Raw genomic sequence first — 17,793 nt, forward strand, 5'->3', positions numbered from 1 at the left:
GCTACTGCTCGAAGAGCCAGGTCTTGAGGTGCTTCCTGAAGCTGAGATGGTCCTGGGTCAGTCGTAGGTGTATGGGGAGGGCGTTCCAGGTCTTCGCTGCCAGGTAGGAGAATAATCTTCCTCCGGATGTGGTTCTGCGGATTCGTGGGACGATGGCGAGGGCGAGGCTGGTGGAGCGGAGTTGGCGGGTGGGGGTGTAGAACGAGAGTCTGTTGTTGAGGTAGTCTGGGCCCATGTTGTGGAGCGCTTTGTGTGCGTGCGTGAGCAGTCTGAACGTGATCCTTTTGTTGACAGGGAGCCAGTGGAGGTTTCTCAGGTGGGCGGATATCTGGCTGTGGTGAGGGATCTTGAGGATGAGGCGTTTTGTATGCGCTGGAGCTGCGTCTGTAGTTTGGCGGTGGTGCCTGCGTAAAGGGCGTTCCCGTAGTCCAGTCCGCTGGTGAGGAGGGCCTGGGTGACTGTTCTTCTGGTTTCTGTGTGGATCCATCAGAAGATCTTTTGAAGCGTTCGCAGGGTGTTGAAGCATGAGGGTGAGACGGCGTTGACTTGTTTAGTCATCGTGAGGGAGGAGTCCAGGATGAAGCCCAATTTGCGTGCGTGGTCCGTGGGTGTCGGTGCGGTGCCCAGGGCCGGGGGCCACCATGAGTCGTCCCAGGCAGATGGGGATTGTCCGAGGATGAGGACCTCCGTTTTGTCCGAGTTGAGCTTTAGGCGGCTGTGTTTCATCCAGTCTGCTACTTCTTTCATTCCATCTTGGAAGTTGGTTTTGGCGGTTGCTGGGTTCTTGGTGAGGGAGAGAATCATCTGTGTGTCGTCGGCGTGGGAGATGATGTTGATGTTGTGTTTTCGTGTGATGGTGGCGAGGGGGCTCATGTAGATATTGAAGAGAGTTGGACTGAGCGAAGATCCTTGAGGTACGCCACAGATGATCTCGGTGGCCACGGATAGGATAGGGGGAGGCGGACTCTCTGGGTTCTTCTGGAGAGGAACGAGGTGATCCATTCCAGGGCCTTTCCTTGGATTCCAGTGTTGCTGAGGCGGTGTATTAGGGTGCGGTGGCATACGGTGTCGAAGGCTGCTGAGAGGTCTAGGAGGATGAGGGTGGCTGTTTCCCCGTTGTCTATCAGGGTTCTGGTGTCGTCTGTGGCTGCGATGAGGGCGGTCACGGTGCTGTGGTTGGCGGTTGACTTGCGGGGTGGGAGTGGTGCAGGTTTCTCTGAGGGCGTGTTGTCCTAGTTTGCAGGTTAACTGGCATTGGTGGCAGGTGAACAGTCCTGCTGTGGAGCAAGGATCTGTGGTGGACTACCTGTGAATGTCCACAGCGCCAGGCGAAGACGGGCTTGCCTTTGAACTGCCTTTCGGTGTGCCGGCGGAGCAGACGCATTGCGACCTTCATTAAGTAGGTTCTGGGAGGGGCAATGGGGTGGGAAAAAGGGAGAATGGTGGGAAAATGGCACAGGTACAGAAAACGGTGAGAAGCACTGATCCTGGAGCATAGGGCACAAGAACCTCGGGGGCTGAGCCCAGGGCACAGGAACCAAGAAGGGCTGACATGGCAGGCTGGCAAGGCTGACTGAGAGGCATGAGCAGCCTGGAAGCAGTGAGAGGAAGGATTCGACGGGGAACAAAGGGGATACAGTGTGTACAATGTGATTATTACATTACAGTGCTGTTACCACGTATTTATTACCACACAAATTTTTACCACATATAGGCATTTACCACCTATGCATTTACAACACATTTAAGGTAAGTCTCCCACAAAAAGATAAAAATTAAATATTTACATACATATATATATATATATTTAAACTTACCTTACTAATGTTTGCTTTGGGCAGACTAACAATATGTGGTAATAGAATGATAAGTAAAAGTATATCTGTGCAAAAACAAATCAGGCTAAACAATGTGATGTTTTTACCTGCGTTGTTCCATCATACAGCCACAGCAAGGGATTCTGGTGAGCACCTGGTTCTTCCAAGGTTGTTAAGGCATGGAATGGAGGATCCTTTAACCCCTTCCATGCTCATGAACGGTTGCAGTGTGCTCATGACGAGCTGATCTCGTCGTAACGGCTCCAACGCTCGCATGCGGGGCTAATTCCCCCACTGTGCTGAACGTTCCAAAGAAACGGGTGCGGCCGTGACAAGCTCAGCTCGTCATGAGCACACGACCACCGTGGCTCATGACGAGCTCAGCTCGTCACGAGCACCAGGGTGCTGTGCGCTCCCCCCCACCCCCCAGCACAGGGGGGGAATTACCCCCGCGGCCAAGGGGTTAATAATTTTCAGGTCTCCATTTGGAGCAATCAAAGTACATCTTAAGGTATGCTATCGAAATTTCAACCCAATATCTCAATCAATGGGTCTCATCTGAACATTTTCAACCTGTATATGAACCTTTATTAATAGACTACTGTAGGAAAGTGCCCCTTTTTGCATGGTTACCCCCTACTTTTTGCCCGACACATGATGCACGTTGACTTGGTTTCCTCTGGGTCCCTGCCAATCAGGTTCCCTGGGCCTGTGTTCTTTCCCAAAACTGCACTTTTGAACCCACAATTTGGCACATCTCTGGCCACAGGTAAGCCCCTTGTAAAAGGTACCATGGAGATTGTGGACAAGTTTGAATAGTATAAGTTAAAAAGTAAAAACAAAAGGTGTGCATCCCATCCCCATATACCTGTTCGGGATAGCACCCGCTCGTTAAAAAGGATAAGTAACGACACACATGTGCCTCACACAGTTTGGCAAAAGATCTTGAGCTCGTCTAGAAAGTCGGTGTTAATGTTCTATTGGAAACGGACTTTAAAGTTGTGATAATTCTTATATGATAATTATTGGTTGCAAAGACATTGATTTTTATAGTTGGATAGTACAACACAAACATGAATGATAATTCTGTTCTCTTCGAAAACTGTCAAATTGCATTATGGGAAATTAAGTATTTGTTTTTTGAATGATAATATCAACGTCGGTAACCTGGTTGGGTTTAAAAAGGGGTGAGGGAATGACGCAGTTGATTACTTGCTAAGAAGGAAGACGCATATGGCCGATTTTAACCTGTGATGGCAGGTAGGGGAGTTATGTGGTGTTTAATACAGTAGATGGGAGGTTTAAAAGGTGGCGATTTCATCAGCTTGTGAATGTGTGAGGTTTGGAACATCACTATCATTCTATACGATAGCTTAGATGGTGGTGAAAAAGTGGAAATGCAAGCAACATTTAAATGCACACAGCACAGAGTGATTGTTATTGGAGGATGAGAGGAAGGCGAACATAGGTAAATGGTTTGAAGGGGCCAACAATTTTATGAGAGATTAAGTGCGTCACGAGAAGGGAAAAAGCTTAACGTTAGGTAGAACGCGATGGAGGGAGGGGAAAGGCTCCAGGAAAGATGAAAGTTTAAAATTCATTGGTTGTTTTGATAACGGAGGGTGATTAACTTTATTGATGAAAATGTTTTTCATTTCATTTTGGAGGGAACATTTGAGCAAACAGTTAACAATTTATGTTCATTTAAAAAAAATCATATATGAATTTGTGCTGTTTTATATAGCAAAACGCAATATTATGATATAATTGTAATTGATTCACGTTTTATTGTTCTTCATAGTGTCTCCCGAAGAAGGGCGCTTGCAGCTCGAAATGCATTGTTTTTTATAGAATAAACGCGGCCTTTTGACGAACCTTGCTTCAGTCGTATTTATGTAGAGAGGTCCAGATGGACACATCATGAATATTAGAAACTTGGACAATGGCACATATTTCCACGTGTGGATGAGTACTTAAATGACTGTGGAAAGAAGAGGAAAAGAAGAAATGATATAAAGAATACTTTGATGAGTAAAAAAAGAAAAGAGGCCGAAATGGCTCAATTAAGCTGTGCGAGTGGTTGGGGGTGCATTTACGCCCCTGTTATCATGTTATATATCCCTGTGTACCATGTCTGTAACCACTGCCTGTGGCCCAGGTAAGCCACCCCTCTAGCAACTTGCACTAGACCACAGGTGAGGGTACAGTTGCATGAGCATTGTCCCCCTACAGTGTCTAAGTCTATTCTTAAACATTGTAAGTGCGGTAAAGCCATAAAGAGTTTATGGTTAGGGAGTTGGTCATTACGAGCTCCACAGCTCCATTATGACTTTACTGAACACTGGGAAGTTTGGTAGCAAACTTCTCATCACATTAAACCCACACTGATGCCAGTGTGGAATTTAATGTAAAATCCACACAAAGGGCATCTTAGAGATGCCCTCTGAAAGACAACCAGCACTGGTGTGGTTCCTGAATGGCTGCCTTCCATCTGCCACTACCAGACAGATTTCTGGACCCCTGGGTAGAGAGCCTCCGCTCTCTGGGTCCAGAAACAAAGCCTATCCTTGGCAGAGGTGTCATGCCTCCTTCTCCAAGATGGACTGGGTCAATGAAAGGGGAAGTTTCAAAGGCCTGTCGTCTTTGTAAACTTTCCCTGCCTTTTGCTGCCCCCAGTAACTGGCTCCCACCGGTTCTGACCCCTACTTTGGGTGAGAGAATCAGCAGGAAAACCGAATTTGGAGGCAAGGTGTGCCCACCTTTGACAACCCCACCCCTCAGATCCAGGTGGTACTTGAATTTGCACCACTCTGGACCCGATGCCCACGGCACAAGTTGGAGTGGCCCAACACCCAAGGAGGTCTCCTCAGCAATTATGACCTGGAATCTGGTGATCCTCGACCTCCCTCAAGTTCCAAGCGGACACCTGCAGCCTGAACCTGAAGGGTTCCCCCGACCGCGACCGGAGCTGGTAAGAAGACCTGATGCCAAAACACACCCCTGCACCCGATGCCCCATGGTCTTGGGTGGCCTAACTGATGGTGTCCAGGCATCCCCCAAGAACTCAACTTACCTATCCAGCCAGTGGTCACCTTCAGTAAACCTCCGTGACTGAGCCTGCAGCATCTTTTCCGACCCGGAGATCGTCATTGAAATCCACAGGGTCTCCGACGCCTCATTGGCACTCTGCACCCGGCCGCCTCTGTGCCCTTGGTGGTGCAGCTCCTGTCTCAATTGTTGGCTCCTGCAGTGCTGATCCTAACTCCAGGAACTTTGCTCCCACAACCAAATGGCCTGCTCGCAAGTAGTCCCTGACTGAAGCCCCCCTTAGCCAACATTGGGCCCCTGCACTCTGCACCTGGCCACCCTAGAACTGTTGGTGTTGCAAATTGAGTAGCCATATGGACCTTGGGGAACCTGGTACTAACCATCAAAACTCCTATTTGAAAGTCATTTACTTACCTGTGAACCAATAACACTTTTTTCCGCATACGAACCAATGTTACGAGTTTTGTTCCTAAACATTTTTTCTGTTGACCTACTGTGTTTGTATGAAAAGAAAGTAACTTTGTCATAACTTAAGAATTGTCATACATACCTGAAGTAACAACATCCAGTGTGTGATATTTTGGCATATCGCCTCAAGTCCTGAAGGTAACTGAAAAGTAATCCAAGAGTAATCAAAAGTAATCTGACTGTATTTTAAACTGTTTTAAAAGCAATACAAACCTGTAAATGATTGAAATACAATTCACAATTGCATTTCTGAATACAGTTTTGTATTTGAAATTGTTCTTACTTACCTGTGCCAAGTCCTGCTAGGCTCTACAATATAAAATCTAAGTATATCTGTTTTATGCTTACCTAAATCGTCTGGATTTAGTCTCTGAGTGTGTTCAATCAACTTTGAGTGAGTGAATACAATAAATGCTTAACACACTCTATGGATAAGCCTAACTGCTCACCCACACTACCACAAATAGAGCTGTTACCTCATTTAGCCTCTGCTATACCTCTGGGGACTCCCTGGACTCTGTGCCCACTATAGCTTACTTTGATGTAGTATGTACTGGCCCAGCTTCCTACAACTACCTGGCAGCAACCTTCAGGGGCCGATACAAAATGTGCATCTATCTCAAATGTTGTCAGCAGCATCTTATAACCACACTGGATACAGTGTAATCTTGAGACGAATGTGTCTCTCTTAGCAGAACCCTACACATCGGCTTTTTTCACCTAAAAGATACAATATATCCAGTCTCACGTCTTTGATAACAAGTTGTCTAAAGTTCTGTAAATATATTTGTGCCTCACATCCAAAAGTCCAAACCGCCTCGCACAGGATTAGTTACAAGAATGAACCATTTGATCTACATAAGGTTTGTGCTTCTAAAGAAGAGTGGCTGTTCTGAACATTTGTCTGTGCTTATACATACTGAGTAACACATGCCGGTTGGATATTTATTCAAAGAACCTGTTCTAATCAGTCCCTTAGGACCATTGTATCATGTTTGGATACTTACTCTTGTCCCAATTGGTCATAAGGAATATTTCTGTTTCATATACTATCGCTCAGAATCTAGGCCTCTGTAGTACATGAAGAGCAGTGTGAGACCAAGCGACAACAGGCTGCATGCTCAAGCACACATGGCGGACATGTAGTTCTCAGACTACATTCAGGTTCTTTCCTTGTTCATGGGGCCCCCAGGCAAGCTGATGAAGCTTTAGCCTTGCTCAAGGCTCTCCATCACCAGCCCCCTATGTCTCCAAGAGTGACTTGTACATAGAAACCTTCTCACTGGGCAGACTAAAGACTCACTCCTTCATCCACCCTGCCAATCACACACTCGCACCATGAACATTGATTATCAGACACTGTGGGGCAGCCTGTCAGGCCTAATTCCTGATGCGTGGTGACGCTATCTGTTATCCCAGTCCCTTTCAGCCACTGTGTAACAGTGCCACCTAACAGCCAATGGGATCAATGCCCACAGGGCTCACTGTGACCTGTTCAGAGTATACACGCAGGCATTCATTTTATAAAGAGTGATTCTCACATTTTAAACAGGGTATCTGCGAAAACGTTGTTGTACTTATTGTCAGTAAAGTTTAGGCATGAAATAAAATATCACAAACCCTTGTTTTGCACGTACAATGGATCTTGACAGAGTCAGAATTTATATGTATTCCTGCAGACGAATATGATGTACACTTACAGATGACAAGGCCAAAAGGGTCAACCTTGTCTACTGTCTACATTGAACCACTCAAGAAATTGCTCTTTTCGCAAAGGATTTCGTGATAAATAAGGTCACCACCTTGCAGTTACTAAAATATGTTACATTTTACGTAAATAACCTTACCGTTCCATCCTCAGTTCCCTCTGAACATTCCACATACTTTCCACATTTAGAAACCCTGTGACTTCTGGTAGTGAGAGGCTTGTTAAGAGCATAGACAGCAATAAAAGTAATGAAAGAAGTTAGAAAGATGTTTTATTTAAAAGGACATTTTAGAAAAATAAATTAGTGTGTCAAAAATAGCATACTTTCTAATCTTGTTGAAGAGAACTAAAAATGCCTTTAAAAAGTCCATCTGGCTTCCCACAGGGGGCGTCACCTCCTATGGGCATGTTTGCCTCTGCAACCTTGTCAGTAATACAGCGTGGTGCACAGACAAAGTGATTGCATCATTTGCATGAGGCCACCCCCCAATGCAAATGAGGGAACGCCCTCTCTCAGTAGCACTGACGCTACATGTGCGCCAGCGATATCGTATTACAGAAATGGCCGCACAAGCATCTGCGCCCCCTTCTGTAATACCAAAGTACCCCGGGGGCATGCAGAGTGGGCACAAATGCCCATTGCGCCACCAGAACACTTTCTGTATTACAGCCCGTGGTCACCAAAGTAGCATGAGGCTACCAATGGTGTTAATCCTGTTTAAATGTCAGAAGCAGTGATTACGAAGTTATAACTTCAAATAGCGCAGAAAAAATTGGTTGCCCATAAATAAGTTCTGCATTACTATGTAAGGTATTTGCAGTGATGTCACATATTGTGGGGTACTTGTAAAGTTCAAACCTGCCTACAAGACAATGGAATGGAGCACATGGTGCCATGGCACAAACATCATTATTGTATAGCTGGTGTTTGGTGCTGGGTACTGAATGTGGAAAAGCTCCCATGTGCAAAGTTTTTCTTGCAGAGGTAGGTCTTCAGTTCCTTCTAGAAATGGAAACGTGAAGGTGACAGCCTGACGTTCAAGCGAGCCTGATCTTTGTCGGGCTGGGGTTCCAGATGTTCATCCGCAGTGCATGCCAACAACCAAACCGTCTTTCCTTTCCTTGGTTCCTCAGGTGCTACAGCTCAATAATGGAGACAATCTGGAGTTTGCAGAAAGCATGAAGCTTCTTTTTGAAACCACAGAACTACACCTGGCCTCTCCTGCTACAGTTACAAAAGCTGTAAGTATACAGCCAGTGAAGGACATATTGTGCAAGGGGGCCTGCGTTGCTGGGAATGATTGTTTAAGGGCATTGCACCACCAGAACATTGATAAAAGCGATGTTCCAGTGGTGCAATCCCCTTGTAAATATACCCCACCCTGGGGTAGATGAATATGGAACATTTCTATGTCACATGTTTGCCAAAGATGCAGAACATGTATAGACCACAGTATAAAAGGGGAGCATAAAGTATGAGTTGCATCTATCTGTGCCTCAGATTGCAGTGAGCAGAGTTCAGGAAGTGGTAAGGAGGCAGACTAGTGCTGTCTCTTCCCAAAAACAAAAGTTTAAAAAAAACGATTTTCCCTTTCTGTGATTACTGTCTTTGTCTGTGGTTGTTACCGTTAAAATTGTAGTTTTAACCTGCCTGTGATTACATATTTTATCACCTGTTTTGTGTTTTAAACTTGTGATTTTTCCTTCCCATGATTGTTTCCATTTAACTGTGGGATTTGCAGTCCAAACTCTAGTTTTTTCCCTCTCATTCCTGGTGACTAGTCAGTTTTCTCTCCAAATTTCTCCTTTGCTCTGTGCTAAAACCTGTATGTTAAAACAGTACACCCTCAGCCACCATTTTGTGTTCACAAGCCAGTGAAACCAGCCCCCCTGCCCCCCCCCCCCCCCCCCCAGCCTCCCCCTCCCAGCAACAGGGATATTCTACATCAGAGGGTGCTTCTGTGAGCTGTTTAAACTGTGTTTACTCAGGATTGTGCACTTCGTTTTTTGGCCAGGAGAGGGAGTAAAGTTTTATTCAAAGAGTATTGTTAGTTTTCAAGTTAGTGAGGCCTTTACCTGCAGAAGTCCAACGTGTGGATTGAGCCTGTCTGCCTCCTAGGAGATTCTGAACAGGAGAAGCAGCTTCCAACTCCCTGGCCAGCAAACCTTGTCTGAGGTCGCTGGGACCTTACATGGTCTGCTAGTGGTTGGTACATGTATACACTGATTGGTGGTTGTATCTGATGTTTCTATTGGATTAAGGTTAGTGCCCTCATTGGTTGGGTGTTTAAGTGTTCTGATTGGTTTTCTGGGTCTGTGATTCTATCAATGTAGGGTTGGGACGAGGGCTAGGGTTAGGATTTCTATTGGAAGTAGGGACTAGGGTTTCCTGTGTTATTGGTTGTTGGGACTAGGGTGGGACTAGGGTAAGGTTAGACCTTTAACTGGCAGTAGCGATTAGGGCTTATGGTGTGATTTGTTGCTGGACTAGTTGTGGGGCTAAGAGTAGGATTAGGCTTTCTATTTGACGTAGGGACTAGGGCTTCCTATGCCATTGGTTGCTTTGACTTGGGTTGGTACTACTGGTCGGGCTAGGGCCTCTATTGGACATAGAGATCAGGGTTTTTGAACTGATTGGGTGCTTGGACTAGAGCTAAGATTGGCTGTAAGTTCCTGGTCTCCTATTGGTTCTAGATTTTTAGGGCTAGTGTTGTGATTGGATAGTGTTAGGGCTGGTGAACAGCAATGACAATGCGGGGATTACCCGGCACTGCCATTACAATGCAGGAATTACAACGAAAATCGTTACAACGACTTTTGCTGGAGGGCGCTCTTGGATAGGGAATAGTTTAATTTTCTATCCAACTCCTTCCCTACTGTCAACGTGGGCTGGAGTTGGAATAGAAAATTAAACTATTCCACTATCCAGCGCCCTCCAGCGAAAGTCGTTGTAACGACTTTGGTTGTAATTCCTGCGTTGTAATGGAACGCGTGGTAATACCACGCGTTGTCATATCATACAACAGTTATGGCTAGGGTTCCCATTGGCTGGCGGGGTCACATGATTACAAGGGCTATAAAAGGCCAGGGTTAGGGCGTCTCAGCCCGGGCGTCAAGGCTAAGGGCGAAGCGGACAAGGGCAGGTGCCTGTTTGAGCCTGTTCAAGAACGCACACCAGCGGGACCCTATCAGCTGCCTAGGTTATACCGAACCTCTGACCCTTGACAAACAGTTGGCAGGGTAGTAGCAGAGCATGATCGGATCCATGAGACATAACTAACTCAGAGTTTAAGTACTCCAAACAGAGGATTTGTAAGTAACCAATCCACTACACACACAGCACACTTTAGCGTGTGTGCTGATACAACCACTTTTGGGATCCCAGTTTTTGGGTCACACACATCGTTCTGATCCTGAAGAAAGCCCTATGATCAAACCTAAGGGCTGAAACTAGTAGACCAATATTTTACAGGGATAGTGATGCATATTCAAAACATCAAGAGGATCCCGCAAATGTTTTTAATCCTTGTCCTAGGGCCCTACTATTAAAACTTTTATGAGGGTTATACCTAGAGACATTTTTAACACATAACTGCACTTCACATATCACTTCACTTTTCTTACACAAACAACCTGCTCCGCTGTAACTCAGGCTTTGAAGCACAGCTAGATTGTGCTAGGTAATCTAGCTGGGCAGGTGGGTGAGGGGTTTCCTAAAAACTACAAGGAGTTGTTTGCGCTCTTCTCTTAAAAGGTTTTCGCCAGAAATATGATTTCGAAAACTAGAAGAAAGACTATTTGTTTCTGGAAAAAAAACCTGTTCAAGAATGGCCAGGGCCAGGGCCAGAAATGCTGCCCAATATACATACCTCCATTATGCATCTATGTACTTTCAATGTACTTATGGATCTATATAGTTATCACTTTCTTCTAATTTAGCATTACCAATGCACTACCCTATTTCTCAGCCTATACTTCTCTCATGAATCTTCTAGCCAATTTTCTGACTCATCTCAAACTTATTTCTACTACTCTTTCCAATGCACTACCCTATCTCCCATCCTATACATCCATCAATATATTCTCTACATCCACTCTCTCATTTATCCCAAACCTCATACTACTACTATGATCCTCAAAATAACCCTTTCTATACTCTCTCCTACTCTACCCCTCCTTGCATCATCTGACACCTCTTTTACTATTCCGATCCACCCAAAAAAACCTTTCTAAACTCTTCTCTCTTTTCTACCCCTCCCCAACCCTTCTCAATCCAAATAACTGACTAACATATCCACCACTAAAGTTACTTTCATGTTTCACCATACTAATTCAACACTAATCCTGATGGGTTCCAGAGTAGCGTGCTACTTGCGCTTCAAAACAACATCAGGGGTAGCAAGCGCGATATAAAGACAAATCTCTTTCCCTTCACTATCCCACCACTTACCCGTCTCTACCCAAATCAATGAATAGCATATCTACTACTCAAATTACTTCATATTTTTCTGTACTCATTTTCAACACTAATCCTTTATGAGTTCCGGAGTGGTGTGCTACTCGCCAGAAAAGCGCTTCAACAACCATCAGGGGTAACAAGTGCTATATGAATGCTAACATTTCTTCCCCTTTTATCCCTCCGCTATCCTTCTCACTCAAAATAACTGACTAATATCCACCACTGAAATTACTTTCATACTTCGCCATATTAATTCACTGCTAATTCTTTATGGGCTTCCTGAATAGCGTGTTTCAACACCCCATCATGGGTAACAAGCGCTATATAAATACAAACTTTTTTTCATCCTCTATCTTTCTGCTATCATTCGAAATCCAAATAACTGACTAACCTATCCACCACTTAAAATGTACTTGCATGTTTCACTATACTAATTCAACACTAATCCTCTATGGGTCCCGAAATAGCGTGCTACTCGCCGAAAAAGCGCTTCGACACCTCATCAGGAGTAGTAAGCGCTATATGAATGCAATTACAATACAATACAATACACTACAATACATACTTACTGCAGTATACCTCATTGTTTTTTTTAAATATTATCCTTTCATACAGGCAGCGCAAACACTTGGATTGTTAAGGTTTCAAGTGCCAAGTATGCAGGAGCTTCGAGATTGAGCTCTGAGACCACCACTTGCAGAAGCCAGGCGCAACTCCTCTTTCACTGTCCCCTCTCAACTCCCTCGACCCGCATGTTCAACTGCTTGACTGGGGTGGTAAAAAGAAACTTGGGATAATTAGCATGGAATTAGTTAATACATTTGGCAATTTTACTCTATCTTACTCTAGAGAGTTGAGTTCATAATGTGACAGGCATGCATTCCATAAGAGTTTTATTACTGTAATTAGGAAACCCTTGCATGTTGTGAAACTATTTTCGAGGAAACCTCTCTTTAATCTAATGTCTTACAAATGGAAAATCTACTGATAGCGCTTAACTCGACTTTATGTTTAAATTAATGATATTCAGATTTTTCTGGACACTTTTGTGTCTGTCTCTCCAGCTATCAAGGGAGATAGTTTTTTAATAATTTTTTTGGGAAACATTTTGTCTCTTTGTATATTAAAGTTCATGTTGGTTTTGCTAGTGGAGAGACAATGTCTTATTGACAGCTTAGATGGTAAAATTATTAAAGAACTAAGAAAAACAACAATCCCTTAAGGGTTTAAAATGATATTGGGGAACAAAGAGCAAGTGCAAGGATATATATGTATGTGCAAAAAACAGATTTATTCAGTGCTTTGAATATGCTGCTTATTTACTCGGAGCTTTTTATAGCAAGACGGTTGGTAGGCCTCTCTACACAGCATGGTGTCTGGGGTGTGCAGGTACCGCAAGAAGAACCATATATTGCCCGGCCTGACCGCTGCCTGTCAATACTCTGTAAGTAGGCCTGGATTTACACTAGGGTTTCAGAGACACATAATCAGTTTACGGAATCCTACTGTGGCATGGTATTGTTTGTGCTATTCTGTGCATGAGCCCTCCTGGTGCCAACCTCTAAGTGGGTATTGGACCTTGAAAGGGCTGAATACTGAATAAATGTGCCACAGAGTGAATAAGGAATAGGGATGCCCAACCTCCAGTGCCCTTAAGCGGTTGTGTGCCCCGCTTGTATGAACATACTACACTGTGGGAGCTATGGGCCAGGCAGTGGGAAAGAGTGATTGGCAGGGAAGACGCAGGTGAGAACGTAGGGCCCTCATAACTGATGCAGTAAACAATCCTAAACAATGCTGCAGAGCAGAGGGCCCGCCCCATTTCAGCAAATAAGCCGCCCTACATCAAACTCTAGAATGTGTCCTTTAGGTTTAGTTCTCATCAACAGTAACTTATCCCACCCTCCTAATGAGATAAATTAAGAAATAACAGTATCTGTGTCATGGCTGAGGTCATGAGAATTGTAAACTGGGGCGTGGCTTGGACGCCGATCAGGATGGCGGCGTGAGCTCGCAGCTCCGCGCGGAATCCCGCTAATTCTCCTGATTTCAGCACCCTGGGCGACCCGTGGTCGACACTCCTGCCCTACGAAGTGTAGGGGGTCCACTGGGCGTTGATAGAAAGTGGTCGGGGGACTGCTGGCCCCGTGGAGACCCAGTTGGGCGACGGCTGAGATGTCGCCGGGAGTGAGAAGAAAATGGCGGCGGAGCGGCCGGGCAACTCCGGACGTCGACATTGAGCTGACTTGGTGCCCACTGGTGGAAGGATCTGAAGCTGAGAAATCGAGGCGGTAGGGACTGCGGCGACAGTCCTGAAGATCGGGGGACAAAGGACCCGACCCCGCTCGGGCTTCGAGGACACTTGCCGGCCGCTACCCTTCCCTTTCCCCTTCCCCTCCGGGCTCACGAGGGGTCGGGTCTGACGGAGCTCACCCGCTTGGCCCTTGGAACTACGGGCACCGGCGGTGGCATTTGATCCTGTTCAATATTGGGAGGGTTGCACCGGCTCACGAGTGCCAGGACCGGACGGGTTTTATGGCCTGTGACGCAGTACCCTAAGATGGAGGCCAAGGGAGGACCGGTGGCCGGAGAGCGCGGACAGGGGGACCTGGCGGCGCCGTCCCAGATGGGCGAGACCCCCCCGAAGGAGTTGGACCAGGAGCAGCGGCTGAATCGACGCCTGGATGCCATACTAGATGCAATTACCTCGACCAAGGAGGCGTTGCAGCAGGACATTGCGCAAGTAGCCACGGGGCTGGGGCTCTTGCGAGCGGACCATGCGAAGCTGGCGGATAAGGTCAAGGACCATGATCAGATGCTATTGGACCTGAAACCGTCGGTAGTGACCGCGGAGCATAAAATCACGGACATCCTGGCCCGGCTGGACTCGCTGGAACGGCGTGCGGAGGATGCCGAAGGCCGCAATAGGAGGAACAACGTGTGGGTCGTAGGCCTGCCGGAACGAATTGAGGGGGAGGATGCGGTGGTCTACATGGAGGACTGGTTTCGAACTGTGGTGGCGCCGGAGGGGCTTACTCCTTTCTTTACGTTGGAACGAGCCCACAGGGTGCCTGCTTGCCCGCCAGGGCTTGGCCGCCCCCCCCCGACCGATGGTGGTGCGGCTCCTCCATTATAAGGACCGGGACCTCCTCATTCAGAAGGCTCGGATGTCGGGCCCGTTTGAGGTGGAGAACAGTAGGGTTACAATCTTCCCGGACTACACCCAGGCGGTCCAGAAAAGCAGAGCATCGTTCCTGGCGGTGAAGAAGGAGCTGCGAGAGGAGGGCATTCAATACTCCCTGCTCTTCCCGGCCAAGCTGCGGGTTATCCTGGATGAGACTACGCACTTCTTTCAGACCCCGGACGAGGCATGGCAGTGGCTGGAGTCGTATAGAGCGGGGACGGATCGGTCCCACAAAAGTAGGCGAGATCGGTCTACACAGCCTCAGGTCAGAAAATCGCAACGCATCCGGTCCCGTAATAGGCGCCAGCGGGAGAAACGGGAGGCTCAAATGGCCGTGGAAAAGAGAGGTGCGCTTGCAGCGACGGCGGCCATCACGGGGTCGCAGCAGGACAGTGAACTGGTGGAGACGGACTCCGGCGGAGAAGGCAGCAGGACAGGAGAGGACCTTTCGGAAGCGGAAAGCTCGAAGGGGCCGGTGGTGACCCCCCAGACTTCTGATGGGATATTTCATGGTTGAGACTGTGCTGGGATTTGGACAAGAACTGATGGTAGGGCGGTATCCTGTTGGCGATGGATGGGTTGCCGGATAGGGTGCCACGTCGGCAGGATGGGATGGGAGCGCGGGGCGTGGGCTCCGCTAGCTGGGGTCGGCGATAACTCACCCCCCTAGGGCCCTTAAGGCCTTCTGTGGTGGAGACCACAGGTTAGGGGAATGTGTGGTTGGACTGAGGTTTGGATTGGGGCTGACACTGGGTTTGTGGGCTCTGTCCTGGGGAGTGGGGTTTGGGGTGTTTTTCTTTTCAGAGTTTGTTTTGGGGGGGCAACTGCTTTTGGGGGGATGTGAACTGGCGTGGTTTGATCTGGACTAATTGCAGCTGGTATGGGGACGTTACCTAGCTTAAAATGCCTAACGTGGAATGTCCGGGGGCTACGTACCATGGTTAAGCGCCACAAGGTGCACGCATATCTGGTGAGAAGGGGGGTGCAGATTGCTATGCTACAAGAGACCCATCTGACAAAAAAGGAGTGTGCGGCGTTGCAGAAAAGATGGCGGGGCCAGGTGTTCGGCACCACTTACTCAGCATATGCCAGGGGGGTATTGATTTGGGTGAGAGCAGGGATACCGTTCCAGGTGCTGAACCAAGTGGTGGACCCTGATGGCAGGTTTGTGACGGTGGAGGGGAGGCTGTATGGTAGAGATGTGGTTCTCTGTTGTGTGTATGCGCCGAATACTGACCAGGCCCGATTCTTCGATGGCCTTTCTGGGTCCTTGGCCTCTTTCCTAGCGGGCCCGGTGGTACTGGGGGGGGATTTTAACTCGATTACGGATGTGGTATGGCATAGGTCTCACCCCCCCCTTGTCGATTCCCCGGTACGTAAGTTGGCCTTGCACAGGAAGGACTGGCAGGACAGGTGGGGGTTGCTGGATGTGTGGCGGGAACAGCACAGGGACACCAGGGACTATTCCTTTTACTCAGCTCTCCATGCACAACATGTGAGGATAGATTCAATGCTCTGTGGCGGATCCCTGGCCCCATTGATTTCACACACAGAATACTTGGCTAGAACCATCTCGGATCACAATCCCCTATTGGTACATATCCAGTGGCAGCGGGAGCGTTCAGCGATTCCAACATGGCGGCTCCGGCCAGACACGCTGGTTGACTCAGTGTTTAGTGACGCTATCCAACAGGGCATCGATAATTACTTTGGCGAGAAAGAGGGTACGGCCACGTGTAGGTCCACTGAATGGGATGCGATGAAAGTGGTGGTGAGAGGGGTATGTCTGGGTCGGTTTTCGAATGTTCGTACGACTGTATTGAATGCTCTTGCGAAAGCGGAGGAGAATCTGAGAGACTTGGAGCGGCGCAGGCCAGCCAGGCCAGACTTACAGGCCCGGTTGTTGGAAGCGAAGGAGGTGGTCGCCACCGAAACGGAACGGTTGAGGTGTTATGATTATAGGCAATACGCCATCAGAGCGCATGCTGAACGGGATAAGGTGGGCAAGCTCTTGGCCAGACTCGCTACTCCTGAACTTAGGGGCTGTCCGGTCCTTAGCATTAACAACGCACTGGGGGAGACGGTGTATTTTCAGGCGGCGGTGTTGGAGTGCTTTCGGGTGTATTACGAGGAATTGTACCAGAGTCAGTTGGGAGTGGAGGCTCAGGAAATTGCGGAGAATCTAGAGGCGAGGCAGCTTCCGGTCCTTGGTGAGGAGGACGCGAAAGAGTTGGGCGGCCCGATCACGCTTACGGAAATACGGGTGGCCATTAAAAATATGGCTCGGAACAAAACGCCAGGGGTGGACGGGTTGCCAGTAGAATTCTACCAGCAGTTTGTAGACAGCTTGGCGCCCAGACTGCTGGTGGTTTACACGGAGGCTTATGAGTCAGGGGGTTTGCCTGGGTCCATGAGGGAAGCTTTGATTGTACCGCTCTTAAAGCCCGGCAGGGATGCAACAGATGTGAGGTCCTATCGCCCGTTGTCCATGCTGAAGGTGGACTACAAAATCCTGAGCCGGATTCTGGCCGCCAGGCTGGCCCCACACATGACGGGCCTGGTACATAGAGATCAGGCGGGGTTTATCCCCACGAGGAGCACAGCGATGAATATCCGTCGTCTGGTTGGGATTATGGACGCCATTTTGGACGAGGATGGGACCCAAGCGGTCTTGTCCGTGGACATAGAGAAGGCGTTTGATAGTTTGGAATGGGTTTTTCTGGATGGAGTGCTGGAGAGGTTTGGCATAGGTGACGGGTTCCGCCGCTGGACGAAGGTCTTGTACTCCTCAGCGACGGCGCGAGTACGTTTGGGTGGTTTGGTGTCGGCGGCATACCCGGTGGGTAGGGGCACGAGACAGGGGTGCTCCCTTTCCCCCCTCCTGTTCGCTCTGGCGATGGAACCCTTGGCGGTCCACGCTAGGTCGGGTGACAGATACGCGGGGATAAATAGCGGCGGGCGGCTACATCACATCTCGCTATATGCGGACGACCTGTTGCTGTACCTAGACGACACGGAGCGGGCCCTGGAAGGAGCGATGGACTTGTTATCAGAATTCGGCCAGTTGTCGGGCCTCAAGGTCAACTGGGCGAAGACCTGCGTGTTCCCG

General features: G+C 48.0%; 1 protein-coding gene across 1 annotated transcript in view; it reads left to right on the plus strand.

Moving 5' to 3' along the window:
- LOC147707531 (dynein axonemal heavy chain 5-like) overlaps positions 1-17,793 on the plus strand; it is a 1,425,553-nt gene that overhangs the window by 782,323 nt on the left and 625,437 nt on the right. Inside the window, exon 51 of the mRNA XM_086925656.1 lies at positions 8,176-8,283. Coding sequence (XP_086781782.1) covers positions 8,176-8,283 — 108 coding nt within the window. The remainder of the gene's footprint in view (positions 1-8,175; positions 8,284-17,793) is intronic.

This window comes from Lissotriton vulgaris, chromosome 6 (assembly GCF_964263255.1).
Source record: "Lissotriton vulgaris chromosome 6, aLisVul1.2, whole genome shotgun sequence".
Taxonomy (NCBI): domain Eukaryota; kingdom Metazoa; phylum Chordata; class Amphibia; order Caudata; family Salamandridae; genus Lissotriton; species Lissotriton vulgaris.